The sequence below is a fragment of the Salmo salar genome, chromosome 15, assembly GCF_965601325.2.
Source record: "Salmo salar chromosome 15, fSalSal1, whole genome shotgun sequence".
NCBI classification, from domain to species: domain Eukaryota; kingdom Metazoa; phylum Chordata; class Actinopteri; order Salmoniformes; family Salmonidae; genus Salmo; species Salmo salar.
The window spans coordinates 69,197,202-69,213,102 of NC_138305.1; the positions used below are offsets into that span (position 1 = coordinate 69,197,202).

Consider the following 15,901-nt stretch of genomic DNA (forward strand, 5'->3'; position numbering starts at 1 on the left):
AAGACACAAAACAAGGTGAAAGTAAATTTATTTTACATATTAAACAGTAACAAAAGACGAAGATGAACAATCAATTAAACATTCATATTTGGTTATGCACAAACAAACCCTTTATTCTGTCACGCACACGCAATGTATTGCATTATAAGCAAAGCAGTACATATCCAATTCACAGGAAATTAATACAATGATATATTATGCAGTCTAAAGAAGCCTATGATTGTCACTGTAGAGTTGAGTTAACATACAGTTATTGAGCTGTTTGACAGCCAGGTACCTCAGAAATCCCACTTTATTGGCAACATACAAGTGTAATGAGTTGTGCTGTCCCCTTTTCAGCATTTTATAGTAAAGTTCCAGTCTGACATTACTAGGATTATTACAGGGGATATATGTATACCTATACAACAAACCAAACCATTATTTTCATAAAATGATCAAATCGTTTGAGGTAAATAAAGACAACCACAACATCTCTTTACATATTGTACATTGTCATAGAAATTATAAGGCAAGTGTGTTTGTGGCACAAACTTGTCTTCTATAACACTCATAAGGACTTACCAACCAACACTTGATCTAGGATCACTTCGAATAAAGTAAATTGAGTAAGACAAATGGCAAACTTGTTTTGTTTCTGTAAACATACACCAAACATGTATGCCATATGCACTCACACACATAGGCTAAGACTACATCACATTGGTTAGAATGTAATACTTTACAAAACATCCCTCTATATGGGTTAAGACAGTTGAAGCAAACCCCAAACACAATTGGAAAAAATAATACTTTGGATTATGTACTCAACTAGATAGAAGGCTAAGACTTTTCATTTTGTACCCTAACAGGCTATAGACTCAATAGTGTGTGGTAGCACACAGCAAGTCATTAAAGTCAATTATCAAGCCTACTGATAATCTCATCCTCTGCTCCAGTGACTGACTGTATTGCACGTATTGAAAAAGTGTTGTGCGGATTGCTAAAAACATTCTAAAATCCTCTCCCTGTGTATTACTTTACTTTGGCTGTTTGGAAATCATTTCTTAGAAACAACTACGATAAGTAAAAGTGCATTACAGAGAATGAGACATAGAAAAATGAAAACATCTGATAAAATAAATTGTACCTTGATAAATAAATATACCGAACAAAAATTTAAACGCAACATGTAAAATGTTGGTCCCATGTTTCAGGAGCTGAAATAAAAGATCCCAGAAATGTTCCATACACACAAAAAGCTCAAATTTTGTGCACACGTGTTTACATCCCTGTTAGTGAGCATTTATCATTTGCCAAGATAATCCATCCATCTGACAGGTGTGGCATATTAAGAAGCTGATTAAACAGAAAGATCATTACACAGGTGCACCTTGTGGTGGGACAATAAAAGGCCACTAAAATGTGCAGTTGTCACACAACACAATGCCACATGTCTCAAGTTGAGAGAGCGTGCAATTGGCATGCTGACTACAGGAATGTCCACCAGAGCTGTTTGCAGAGAGCTGAAAGTTAATTTCTCTACCATAAGCCGCCTCCAACATTGTTTTAGAGAATTTGGCAGTACGTCCAACCAGCCTCTCAACCACAGACCACGTGTAACCACGACAGCCCAGGTCCTCCACATCCGGCTTCATCACCTGCGGGATCGTCCAAGACCAACAACCTGGACAGCTGATGAAACTGTGGGTTTGCACAACCAAAGAATGTCCATACAAACTGTCAGAAACTGTCTCAGGGAAGCTCATTTGCGTACTCATCGTCCTCACCAGGGTCTTGATCTGACTACATTTCGGCATCTTAACCGACTTCGGTTGGCAAATGCTCACCTTTTGATGGCCACTGGCATGCTGGAGAAGTGTGCTCTTGATGGATGAATCCTGGTTTCAACTGTACAGGGCTGATGGCAGACAGCGTGGATGGCGTCGTGTAGGCAAGCAGTTTGCTGATGGCAGCATTGTGAACAGAGTGCCCCATGGTGGCGATGGGGTTATGGTATGGGCAGGCATACGCTACGAACAATGAACATAATTGATCCACGCCCCTCCCTTTTTTTCAAAGTTATCTGTGACCAACAGAATCATATCTGTATTCCCAGTAATGTGAAATCCATAGATTAGGGCCTAATGAATTCATTTCAATTGACTGTTCCTTATATGAACTGTAACTCAGGAAAATCTTTGAAATTGTTGCGTTTATATTTTTGTTCAGTGTAAATATAGCATGGAAAAAGTCCCAACTTATAAAAATCTACAAATAATTTTGCTTAATAAAAAAAATGCTTAGTTAAAAAATATATATATGCAATCAGACAAAATTAAAGAATTAACAAAGAGGTTTGATCATGGAAATGAATTGTACATATTAGCTGTAATATGATGGTTGTTGATAGTTGCACTCTCTTGTCAATCTACCAGCTATTGTGTCTATAACCTTACTCAAACATGTGTTCTTCATACGCAGACAGAGTGGTAACACTGAACAGTCGGTAACATCACACACCGATCTACACAACTTCACAGTTTCAAACACAACCTGAACACTTCAGTTTGAACACTACTGACAAGTCCCATTTTCACCTTAATCAAGTTAAGCTTTACACTGAATAAAAGATGCTGAATGTATGACCAAACATTCTTTTTGTGACCTGGGCACATTTTAAATTACAATCTTAGACAGAGGACAGCACTTGTATTGTGCACCCTGTGAAAGACAGACAGAAAAGTAGGTTGAGAGAACCAGACAGAGGTTGATAGCGAGGACAGAGACCAAAAAAGGAAGACATTTAAAGGCAAGGTTCGAATTAAACATATGAGTCTTTTCAACGCTTATGAGGGTGCCAACGTTAATATAATAATGCTATTGAGGGTTCCCCGATTTGTTACCAGATACCCATAATTCAAATCATCTTAGAGGGCGAGGAAAAGAAGAGAAAGCAGAGATAAGAGGTGTTTCATGCAGGATCTCCTGAACCAGTTCACCTGTACTCAGTTAGAAAATAGTGAACCAGCAGAACATGAATCTGACTGCTAGCCTGCTAATCCGTGTCTCAGCAAACTAAAAAGATTCAGAGATAAATCTAACTCATTTACTCAGAGACTGGTTTACACACGACTGTTGGGGGTTATTCACAGAACTGTTCCCTTGCCTAACTTGTCCACCAGTTTGCCCAGGAGGTGGTGCCTTATTGCTGGTAGTTTCCGTATTGACCCTAAAAGAGAGGGAGTTAGAAAATAAACATCTTTAGTCATGTCAGGTCAGCATGAGATGGGGAATACTTTTGTTCATGAATACTTTCTCATGATTCAAAGCAACCCATGGGCATCGCCACTGTGGTAATTTGCGGTGTGAGTTGCCCAATTTACCCAATGTTTTGTTGGACAGCACAGTCCTCCTCAAAACGTGGGGTTGGGGGTAGCTGTAGTTGTACCTGTTCGTAGGCGTAGGGCCTCTGTGTCTGTGCCCCAGAGGCAGCCTGGGAGGAGCGGTAGGAGCTGTACTGCTGGCCCTGACCCTGCTGGTACTGGGAGTACTGGGACGGCGCACCCTGACCTGGACCTGGAGACCAAATCAGTCAATCAACCAAGTCTTGAATCACACTGACGGATGTACAGTGAAACAATCATCATCTTTAAAAAAATAAATGTCCTGATATGAATGTTCAATTCCCAACCAGCCCAACAATCCCAACTATCAGCAGCATCAATATGTCCATTGCGAAACATAGGCATGTGTATGTCTATGTGTCTGTCACTGTATGTCTGTGCGTTCATGCAAGCGTGTGTGCGTGTGTGTGTGTGTGTGTGCGCCTGTGTGTGTTCCTTACCGTAGCCCTGTGGCTGTCCGCTGTAGCCCTGCTGTGAGGGGTACTGTTGTTGGCTGAAGGGCTGCTGCTGGCCTGACCCTTGCTGGTACTGGGCCTGCTGCTGACTGTACTGGGAGTTGCCTGGGGGTCGGGAGCAGCAATTTAACTACTTCAAGACTTAACTTTATACTGTAATCTCTCGTGGACAGATGCGTGTAACATTAATAGTAATCGAGCATCTGACACAATTACGCAAGATTTTACTGTAGTTCTGGGTGTCTGAGATTGGGCCTACAGTGGCACATAGCTAGCAGCTACAAAACTATCACAAGTTCACAACCTTTATGCTTATTAGGCATGAGCCTATGTGTTTTGGGAACATACCTCCTTCGTAGTAGTGCTGTGAGGACTCATCAAAGGACCTCTCATAGCCCTGTTCACCGTAGGATGACTGTTGGTAGGAGTACTCCCCATGACCTGGAGGGGGCAGGAATGAGCACATGCCAAAACCAATCCACCAAAAAACAATGTGGCTCCTCACACATTTACAGTAGAGAGCTTGGTCCTTTCACAGTTTGTAAAAAGCTTACATACATAGGAATACACCCATTAGTTGACCAGAGCACAAACAGACATTTGAAGTGCCTCGGACACTCAAACACAGAAAGCACACAAAAACACGCTAGAATCAGTTGGAGCTCTGCCCTAAACGATTTTCAAAAATGGGAAATCTAACATTTCCGCACACCAGAGGGGAACACTATTGACTGAGGCACACCGGGAGGAAACAGTTCTAAGACCAAACTCAGCACTTTGCCATCAAAATCATAATCCTTCCACAAAAATCCACCGTACAAAAGACTCCCATTGAACTCCCACACGAAGGGAAAGGAAAAACAAGAAGCCAGAGGATTGGAATATGGAGTTCAGCGCTGCAGTATAACTTGAAGACAGGGCAGTGGGATGACACTGAGACGGGATGGCATGTATGCGTGTGTGTGATTGAGATGTCTGAAAGGTGTGTATGTGTTGGAGGGGTTGTGTGTGTGAGGGTCAAGGCTCTAAATTATTACCATCAGAGTAATACTGCTGGTTTATGGGCTCGCTGGAGCTCTGAGTGTGTCCGTACTGCTCTCCGTAGAAATCGTCTTGTCCCATGTACTGCGGTGCAGATCCTGCAAGACAGGCGACACCAGCATTGGTTAATCAGCTGGTCGGACCAATGGGCCTCTGTGTTGGTGACTAAAGGGGGCTGGACCAGGGCGCTTTGGCAGTTGGAGGGGAGTGTGTGTGTGTGTGTGTGTGTGGTGTGTGTGTGTGTGTGTGTGTGTGTGTGTGTGTGTGTGTGTGTGTGTGTGTGTGTGTGTGTGTGTGTGTGGTGTGTGTGTGGTGTGTGTGTGTGTGAGTGTGAGAGAAAGTGAAGTAGTGTCTTATGGGTGCTAATTACATAATGAGAAGCTTTTTTGTAGTTCAATGACTCAAGTTCAAGAGGTCCTATTGGTAGATTTAAACTGAATAAATGATTGTGTAGGAGGCGTTGTCTGAAATGTGAATTCCATGGGAAGAAAATGCATCATTTTGGCGTCCATTTTCATTTCAGAATGTTCAGCCCTATCCAAACCATGATCTGAAAAAGTATAGAATCCTATGAGAATGAAATGAAATATGACTTTCTGAAAGGACCAATAAGAGTGGTTTTAGAAATCCCAGACGGGCCAATCATATGGGAGACGCTGTGGTGGTGGTGTGCAGAAACTCCAGATGCCATTCCTTCACAAACGACTGAATCAGAAACCAAATATATTTATTTCCGTTGCCAGAAGTATTGCTAGAAATATCGCTGTATCTGCAAGACAGCAACTCACAGTCTCGCTAAATATTAATATTCTACAAAATATTGATCCAATAACGTAATGCAAAAAGGACCATTATCACACCAGTCAACAGCTAGAGAACAAATAATCTTTCATGGCAAAAGAAAACGATTCAATTCCCCATTGACAAATATCCTTTCTCAGTGATGAACTATACACTGGAACAATAGAGTCCTTGTAGACAAGATCTAGTGATCGTACCTGGACAAGCTGGGATAAGACTAAGGTAAGCCACAACAAACAACCCAGGGCAAGTCACCTCTGTTTCCCTGGAGACATTTTCTCAGACATCCTACAGACGAGCTACTGACGAGTCTCTGTGAGGTACATGCCTAGTCCACGTCCCACACCAAACACAAGGGGACGTTTAGGGACTAGTTTTAGGCTCATGCTGACACCATGGGTAAAGGGATATACAGAGACTGGGACTCCACGTTACAACAGCCATAAATCTTCAGTAAAGTTCAGGCAGGCCATTACTATGGGTGAGATCATCTAGGCTACACACCTGCGATACCATGGTAACGTATGCGCATCCGTGACAGATTATATCCACCATAAATATCATAGTCTGTTTTTTAGGCTCACACCTCCTAAACACCTGCTAACCATTAACATATCCACCTTTCAGCCAACGTCTATGTCATCTGCATCCGCTGTGGCTACATCTTCAGGAGTTCCTCTAGTAATCATCTCCACTCTGAACCACACAGACATTTTCTCCACATATAAACCACAGTGCATCTGCAGCCCATGACCAAACCGCAGCAGCCTGGAGAAAGACAGAAAGCCTCGGTCACCTACCTTGCTGTGTGGGTCGGTAGGTCCCCATGGGCCTCTGGCTCATCATGTTGTTGCCTTGCCCGCTCTGCCCCAACATGCCCATAGCAGCCTGCTGACCCTGGTACTGCTGCTGTCCGCCACCAGTCTGGGATGACGGGTAATGAGGTGTGGCCGACTGCTGGTGCATCATGGAGACTAAAAGGGGGTTGGGGGGGAGGGAAGGGGCGTTATGGGGAGAGATCTTACACATTAACACACACACACAATGTCAACATCTTCATCATTGTCATCAACAACATACATAACCAGAACAGAAACAGGCAGAATCAAAAGAATAAAAAAAATAAAAAAGGGAGGGGTCATGACAGTCAGAGAGTACCCAGAAAGGGAGGGGGTCTGTTTCAAATATTCAAAGAATCTGGGAGAGAGAGAGGCTTTAAAATGCTCTGGAGGAAATGGAAAAGAAGCCATAGAGGGGTCAGTGCATAAAACAGAGATAAATACACATGGACAACCAGGGAGACGAGGGTGGGCTGCAGGGCTGCATGTCAGGGTTACAGGTCAGGAGAAGAGAGGAGAGCCTGAAGCAGGGAAGTGACTGGGGCTAGACTAGCAAATACAAGACTCCAGAGGGAGGATGGGGCTGCCTACCAGTCTGATGAACTGAATGTGTTTGGTTCTTCTTGTCGTTCATATAGGACAATGCAGACATTCAGAGGTTTTGGAGTGTGAAGTTCAAGTGTATAAAGACTAGAGAAGGTTTTCTAACAGAGAGGGCAGAGGGGAGGTTATTGAGAAAGATATTGAAAAGCTGTGGAATACCTTCAGGGGTTCCTTGGGTCAGTGAATCATCCACCAATGTCCTGTCTCCTGTCTAAATCAATATAATCCTCATTTTCTAGAATCCTGGGAGAGCAGACCTCCCTCCCTATCTCTCCCTCCCACTCTAGGCCCTACTGATACAGGGAACACTACAGTATACCCTCAATCCCAACCTCCAGACTACACACGTACAGTTGAAGTCGGAAGTTTACATACACTTAGGTTGGAGTCATTAAAACTCGTTTTTCAACCACTCCACAAATTTCTTGTTAACAAACTATAGTTTTGGCAAGTTGGTTAGGACATCTTCTTTGTGCACGACACAATTAATTTTTCCAACAATTGTTTACAGACAGATTAATTCACTGTATCACAATTCCAGTTGGTCAGAAGTTTACACACACTAAGTTGACTGTGCCTTAAAACAGCTTGGAAAATTCCAGAAAATGATGTCATGGTTTTAGACGCTTCTGATAGGCTAATTGACATCATTTGAGTAAATTGGAGGTGTACCTGTGGATGTATTTCAAGGCCTACCTTCAAACTCAGTGCCTCTTTGCTTGACATCATGGGAAAATCAAAAGAAATCAGCCAAGACCTCAGAAAAAAAAGGTAGACCTCCACAAGTCTGGTTCTTCCTTGGGAGCAATTTCCAAACGCCTGAAGGTACCACATTCATCTGTACAAACAATAGTACACAAGTTTAAACACCATGGGACCACGCATACTTCTCAGGAAGGAGACACGTTCCATCTCCTAGAGATGAACGTACTTTGGTGTGAAAAGTGCAAATCAATCCCAGAACAACAGCAAAGGACCTTGTGAAGATGCTGGAGGAAACGGGTACAAAAGTATCTATATCCACAGTAAAATGAGTCCTATATCAACATCACCTTAAATGCCGCTCAGCAAGGAAGAAGCCAGGGCTCCAAAGCCACCATAAAAAAAGACAGACTACGGTTAGCAACTGCACATGGGGACAAAGATTGTACTTTTTGGAGAAATGTCCTCTGGTCTGATGAAACAAAAATAGAACTCTTTGGCCATAATGGCCATCGTTATGTTTGGAGGAAAAAGGGGGAAGCTTGCAAGCTGAAGAACACCATCCCAACCGTGAAGCACGGGGGTGGCAGCATCATGTTGTGGGGGTGCTTTGCTGCAGGAGGGACTGGTGCACATTGAAGCAACATCTCAAGACATCAGTCAGGAAGTTAAAGCTTGGTCACAAATGGGTCTTCCAAATGGACAATGACCCATGAAAACTTCCAAAGTTGTGGCAAAATGGCTTAAGAACAACAAAGTCAAGGTATTGCAGTGGCCATCACAAAGCCCTGACCTCAATCCTATAGAAAATTTGTGGGCAGAACTGAAAAAGCGTGTGCGAGCAAGGAGGCCTACAAACCTGACTCAGTTACACCAGCTGTCAGGAAGAATGGGCCAAAATTCACCCAACTTATTGTCAGAAGCTTGTGGAAGGCTACCCGAAACATTTGACCCAAGTTAAACAATTTAAAGGCAATGCTACCAAATATTAATTGAGTGTATGTAAACTTTTGACCCACTGGGAATGTGATGAAAGAAAGAAATGCTGAAATAAATCAGTCTCTCTACTATTACTCTGACATTTTACATTCTTAAAATAAAGTGGTGATCCTAACTGACCTAAGACAGGGAATTTTTACTAGGATTAAATGTCAGGAATTGTGAAAAACTGAGTTTAAATGTATTTGGCTAAGGTGTATGTAAACGTCCGACTTTAACAGTATCACTCTAAGACAGGGTTCGCAAACTGGCAACCCACAGGCGGATTTTGGCCCTCCAAGTTTTCTGAGCAAAACAATTTAATTATACACTGAACAAAAATATAAATGCAACAATTTCAAAGATTTACAGTTCATATAAGAAGATAAGTCAATTGAAATAAATTAACATGGCCCTAATCTATGGATTTCATGACTGGGAATACAGATATGCATCTGTAGGTCACAGATACCTTAAAAAAGGTAGGGGCATGGATCAGGAAACCAGTCAGTATCTGGTATGACCCCCATTTGCCTCATGGACACATCTCCTTCGCATAGAGTTGATCAGGCTGTTGATTGTGGCCTGTGAAATATTGTCCCACTCCTCTTTAATGGCTGTACGAAGTTGCTGGATATTGGCGGTAACTGGAACACGCTGTCGTACACGTTGATCCAGAGCATCCCAAAAAGGCTCAATGGGTGACATGTCTGGTGAGTACGCAGACCATGGAAGAACTGGGACATTTTCAGTTTCCAGGAATTGTGTATAGATCCTTGCGACATGGGGCAGTGCATGCTGAAACATGTGACGGCGGCGGATGAATGGCACGACATTGTGCCCCAGGATCTCGTCACGGTATCTCAAATTCAAATTGCCATACCATAACTGCCCATACCATAACCCCACTATGGGGCACTCTGTTCACAACGTTGACATCAGCAAACTGTTCGCCCACACAACGCCATACACGCTGCCATCTGCCCAGCACAGTTGAAACCGGGATTCATCCGTGAAGAGCACTCTTCTCCAGCGTGCAAGTGGCCATCGAAGGTGAGCATTTACCCACTGAAGTCGGTTACGACGCCTAACTGCAGTCAGGTCAAGAACCTGGTGCAGATGACAAGCACAGAAAAGCATTTCCCTGAGACGGTTTCTGACAGTTTGTGCAGAAATTATTCGGTTGTGCAAACCCACAGTTTAACCAACTGTCCGGGTGGCTCGTCTCAGACCATCCCGCAGGTGAAGAAGCCGGATGTGGAAGTCCTGGGCTGGTGTGGCTCTGCGGTTGTGAGGTCGGTTGGACATACTACCAAATTCTTTAAAACGACATTGGAAGCGACTTATGGTAAAGAGATTAACATTAAATTCTCATGCAACAGCTCTGGTGGATATTCCTGCAGTAAGCATGCCAATTGCACACATCAGTGGCATTGCATTGTGTGACAATACTGCACATTTTAGAGTGGCATTTTATTGTCCCCAGAACCAGGTGCACCTGTGTAATGATCATGCTGTTTAATAAGCTTATTGATATGCCACACCTGTCAGGTGGATGGATTATCTTGGCAAAGGAGAAATGCTTACTATGTAAACAAATTTGTGCACAAAAATTGAGAGAACGAAGTTTTTTGTGCGTATGGAACATTTTTGGGATATTTTATTTCAGCTCATGAAACATGGGATCAACACTTCTATATTTTTGTTCAGTATCCAGTATATCGTTGTTTTTTTATTATAGTTTTTTTGGGGACAAAAAAAATACTGTAAAAACACCAGGAAATCCGCTCCAGGTGATTTTAATTTTGGAAATCTGTTCCGAAGTATTGCCACTCATAATAGAGACACGTGATCATATACAAATGGAAGCAAGGTTTAATATTAGAGGTCGGCCGATTATGATTTTTCAACGTCGATACCGATACCGATTATTGTATGGCCCCCAAAAATCCCGATACCGATTAATCGGCCGATTCTACTTCTTTTTTTGTAATAATGACAACTACAACAATACTGAATGAACACTTATTTTAACTTAATATAATACATCAATAAAATCAATTTAACCTCAAATAAATATTGAAACATATTCAATGTGGTTTAAATCATGCAAAAACAAAGTGTTGGAGAAGAAAGTAAAAGTGCAATATGTGCCAGGTAAGAAAGCTAACATTTAAGTGCCTTGCTCAGAACATGAGAACATGTGAAAGCTGGTGGTTCCTTTTAACATGAGTCTTCAATATTCCCAGATAAGAAGTTTTAGGTTGTAATTATTATAGGAATTATAGGACTATTTCTATACGATTTGTATTTAATATACCTTTGACTATTGGATGTTCTTATAGGCACTTTAGTATTGCAAGTGTAACAGTATAGCTTCCGTCCCTCTCCTCACTCCTACCTGGACTCGAACCAGGAACACATCGACAACAGCCACCCTCAAAGCAGCGTTACCCATGCAGAGCAAGGGGAACAACTACTCCAAGTCTCAGAGCGAGTGACATTTGAAACGCTATTAGCGCGCACCCCGCTAACTAGCTAGCCATTTCACATCGGTTACACCAGCCTAATCTTGGGAGTTGATAGGCTTGAAGTCATAAACAGCGCAATGATTGAAGCATTGCGAAGAGCTGCTGGCCAAACGATTTAATTATAATATAATAAACACACAGAAATACGAGCCTTAGGTCATTAATATGGTAGACTTAATTATTAATATGATAGACTTAATTATAATATAATAAACACACAGAAATACGAGCCTTAGGTCATTAATATGGTCGAATCCGGAAACTATCATCTCGAAAACAAAAGTTTTTTCTTTCAGTGAAATACGGAACCGTTCCGTATTTTATCTAACAGGTGGCATCCCTAAGTCTAAATATTCCTGTTACATTGCACAACCTTCAATGTTATGTCATAATTACGTAAAATTCTGGAAAATTAGTTCGCAACGTACCAGGCGGCCCAAACTGTTGCATATACCCTGACTCTACGTGCAATGAACGCAAGAGAAGTGACACAATTTCACCTGGTTAATATTGCCTGCTAACCTGGATTTATTTTAGCTAAATATGCAGGTTTAAAAATATATACTTGTGTATTTATTTTAAGAAAGACATTGATGCTTATGGTTAGGTACATGTTGGAGCAATGACAGTCCTTTTTCGCGAATGCGCACCGCATTGATTATATGCAACGCAGGACAGGCAAGATAAACTAGTAATATCATCAACCATGTGATTATGATTGATTGATTGTTTTTTATAAGATAAGTTTAATGCTAGCTAGCAACTTACCTTGGCTTCTTACTGCATTCGCGTAACAGGCAGGCTCCTCGTGGAGTGCAATGTAAAGCAGGTGGTTAGAGCGTTGGACTAGTTAACCGTAAGGTTGCAAGATTGAATCCCCGAGCTGACAAGGTAAAAATCTGTCGTTCTGCCCCTGAACAAGGCAGTTAACCCACCGTTCCTAGGCCGTCATTGAAAATAAGAATGTGTTTTTAACTGACTTGCCTAGTTAAAAAAAGGTGTAAAAAAACAACAACATTTAAATAAATAAATAATCGGCAAATCGATGTCCAAAAACACAGATTACCGATTGTTATGAAAACTTGAAATCGGCCCTAATTAATCGGCCATTCCGATTAATCGGTCCACCTCTATTTAATATTATTATGTTTTAGTCAAATATTATATCTGTTTGGGCCCCACGACCATCCGCTCAAGAAAACAAATCGCCAGAGGCTGAATCAAGATGATAATCCCTGCTCTATCCTCTAATGTTCAACCCTTTTGCTTCCCTTCCTCCCTGACCATACCCCCTTCCCTTCCAGAGCTCTGACATTTACTCTAGTGGGGGCTGGCCTCTCACCCTCCCTGCTCACTTTCTGCCAATCACAATACGCTATGAGTGGACTCAACAATCGTTACCAATGCACTTAGCAACAAGACTCGCTGGAGAAAACAAAATAGAATAGCGCAATTAGCAATTATGTATTTCCAAAGGAATAGTGTTTCCAATAACGATTTCATATCATTGGCTTTGATGATGTATTCCTATGCCACTGATCCCTTGTCGCTGATTCCTCTACACCTGGCTGGCTCACCTGTGTTAGACTGCATGTTGAGGTTGCTGCGGGAGGAGGTAGAAGAGGAAGAGGAAGAACCGTAGCCTGGGCCAAGGCCCTGGATCATGCTGCCCTGGGAGGAGGGGGGCACGGGGTGGCTGTAGCCGGAGGCTGAGCCGTGGGTGCTGGCTGGCAGGCTGAGGGACGTGGATGAGGGCCCAGCCGACTGTGTCTGACCCACCTGCTGCTGCATGGGAGCGTGGCTGGGGCCTGACGACACACAGAGCAGTCAGAGCAACCAGCCACTCAGGCACACGCAGTGCCAGCATGGTGACAGGCACCACGAAAACGCAACACATCCAGTTCATCGCTACACCACAGGAGGCTTGTGGAGGACTCGGTAGGCATAGAATGAAGTTTTGAATCAAGGGTGTGTATATTATGCGGAGAGACTACGAGAGAAGAATTAGTGGAGCGATAAATGGACAAGAGTGCATCTAAATAGTCTGAAGAAGTGGCTTCCTCTCCTCGTCTCCATTACTCAATGTGCAGTGATGTGAGAGAACTGGACAGATGGAATGAAATGCCCAGTTAGCATCCACTTACAGTATCCTGTATTCAGGGATTAGTGTAGAAGAGGAGGCCACTTTAAAACATGGAGATGCACCCATAGAATCATAGAATGATGTCTGGACAGAGCAGAGGACGAGATCAAATATGCTGCCATAGGAGAGGTAGACAGACGACATACATGCATGCAGCAGACAGTCAGTTTGGCAAAGAGGCGAGCATTCAGATAGTACACACATACAGTGGATAGTGTGTGTGTGTGTGTGGTGTGTGTGTGTGTGTGTGTGTGTGTGTGTGTGTGTGTGTGTGTGTGTGTGTGTGTGTGTGTGTGTGTGTGTGTGTGTGTGGATACGGAGGTCTCACCATTGCTCATCTGACTCTGCATCATAGAGGTAGGGGGCAGGCCAGGGGTCATGGTGTCGTTGAGGTTACTCTGGGAGTGTAGGGGCCCGCTGCCTCCACTCTGTCCCATTCCTCCAGCACCTATATTCCCCATGTTAGGGGTAGGAGGCTGAGAGAACAGGAGGAGAGGAGAGACGTGAATTTACAGCTCTGGGAATTGTGTTACAGTTAAAGAACAGCTATTGAGGCCGGGTAAGGGAGAGAGAGAGAGCGAGAGCGAGAAGAAGACCAACACGGGGCTCTATTGTATTGCGTAACTCCACACAGACTTACTGCAGGTAACAGTGACTGCATGTTCTGATTCGAATCTGCTATCGTGGCCAGATAGACTAGGTTTCTGTGAAGGATCTGCTGATACCTGTCAAAGCACAGAAAGACAGGTTAATCACTAATCACAAGAGCCTTCAACATGATGACCATCATTAAACTTTGATATACTATCTTCATGCTTAGAAACACATCTTCATACAAGTACACATCTGCTATAGTAACCTACATAACATGCATCTGTGACAACACTATGAGGACAGGTGTGACTCCTACTGTGTGCATTCTGCTGTTTTTCCTTTGCTCTGGTAATCCATTATGCATTGTATCAGATGGTGATTTTCATCCAGCATCTTGGGGAGATAAAAGAAAATCATGTTAGGCGAGCAGCTTATTATAACAGAGTTATGACACTATAATAAAGTGTCCTGAATTCTCGGGACTTGCGCTCACGTAAGCCCCCACTCTCTGAACAAAATTATCTGGGTCAGCTGTTTTTCTTGGAGTATATTTAACGTTGCCAGAAAGAGCCTAGGGCAGAAGAGACTGTTTAAGTCGGACGGAGCCATGGTTTGTCTTTTTTTCCTGCAACTCCAAAAGTCTACCATTATTTTCAGCCAATCACAACATTCTGACATCAGTGACAAAAAGCGAGTGTACAAGAAAGGGGAATCTGTCCTCTACAGGCTACGATCCAAAGAAGGAGCTCTAACCGTGTGTGTATATATATATATATATATATATATACCCTCAACAATTTGACAAGCACCAATAAGAGTCTTCCCCGTTCCTTCGAGGATAAAAAAAAGGTCCAATGATGTTGCACGTAAGCCCACACCTTCCATCATCATTGCCACTGTCAGACTATCCATTCATCCAGTGCACCTGCCTCTTACCACTGGCTGTCTAAAGAATTCTCGCTAGTCTTCTCACATATTTGGCACGGCTGGCTCTTTGGCACGGCTGGCTATCAACTATTTTTTGTAACAATAGCCTATCATATGGAGTGTATTTTGTAAAGGATAAAATGTTGCTTAAAGAAAAAGAACCCCAAAAATACTCAAATAACAGTTAACAAAAAATCCCATGAAGTGCATGCACCAGAATAAGCAAAAATTCAGTCAGACTCGGGACAAACTAGATTTTTTGGTCTCGGATGCTATAATCTATTATTAGACAACATGTGTTGTTGTTCTAACGCATAACATTGCAGCCGTTATGTCGGCTTCCATTAAATGCCACACTGTGCAGTGAAGAGCACAACAGTAACAACGCAATAAAAAGTAGCCTTTGATGAATGTCAATTCGTTTTCATTAGCGTCTTATGATCACGTCACTTTGTTTGGCTCGCTCTATTGTACCAGTTATGTGCTGATGTTGACTACTTTCCCACCGTTGGCACTGGCTGACTCTATCCACGCTCTCAAATCGACCAGAATGAAATATTTCCTGTTAGACGACGTAATAGAGAAAGACATAGCATTAGCCTACCTTTTGTATCGTTTGTTGTGTCACCTCCCCTTTGCTCCTTGGGCGCGCCGATGAAAATGCCACCGACATTGTTATATAAGGAAACAGTAAGAAACGCTCGTTTTATTCTAATATTTTGCCTATTATCTTGCGTGCAGTATAACATAGTTAGGTTTTCCATGTTCAGAAAATAATAGGGGTGTGTGAACCCCTGGATTGCTCCGAAATGAAAATACATTATAAGTATACCACTATTCCCCTGGATGCAAATTGATACTCTACATTTGGTTCTGTTGTTAAGATTGAGAGTTGATCAGA

The 15,901-nt window shown here is 42.7% G+C and overlaps 1 protein-coding gene across 6 annotated transcripts; it reads right to left on the reverse strand.

Moving 5' to 3' along the window:
• Positions 1 to 11: 11 nt before the first annotated feature.
• On the reverse strand, positions 12 to 15,900 carry LOC106571920 (calcium-responsive transactivator). Of its 6 annotated transcripts, none has more exons than XM_014145488.3 (11): positions 15,605 to 15,900; positions 14,390 to 14,466; positions 14,120 to 14,204; positions 13,808 to 13,955; positions 12,914 to 13,144; positions 6,484 to 6,657; positions 4,879 to 4,980; positions 4,190 to 4,282; positions 3,827 to 3,946; positions 3,431 to 3,558; positions 12 to 3,211 (listed from the first exon to the last, which is right to left on the reverse strand). In XM_014145488.3, exons 1-11 carry the CDS (start codon positions 15,671 to 15,673, stop codon positions 3,185 to 3,187), a joined length of 1,254 nt encoding a protein of 417 aa, XP_014000963.1. In that variant the 5' UTR covers positions 15,674 to 15,900; the 3' UTR covers positions 12 to 3,184. The 6 variants fall into 6 exon arrangements, with proteins under 6 accessions (XP_014000963.1, XP_014000960.1, XP_014000964.1 ...); XM_014145485.3 differs by having other exon boundaries at positions 3,366 to 3,558; XM_014145489.3 differs by lacking the exon at positions 12,914 to 13,144 and having other exon boundaries at positions 3,366 to 3,558.
• Position 15,901: the final 1 nt, after the last annotated feature.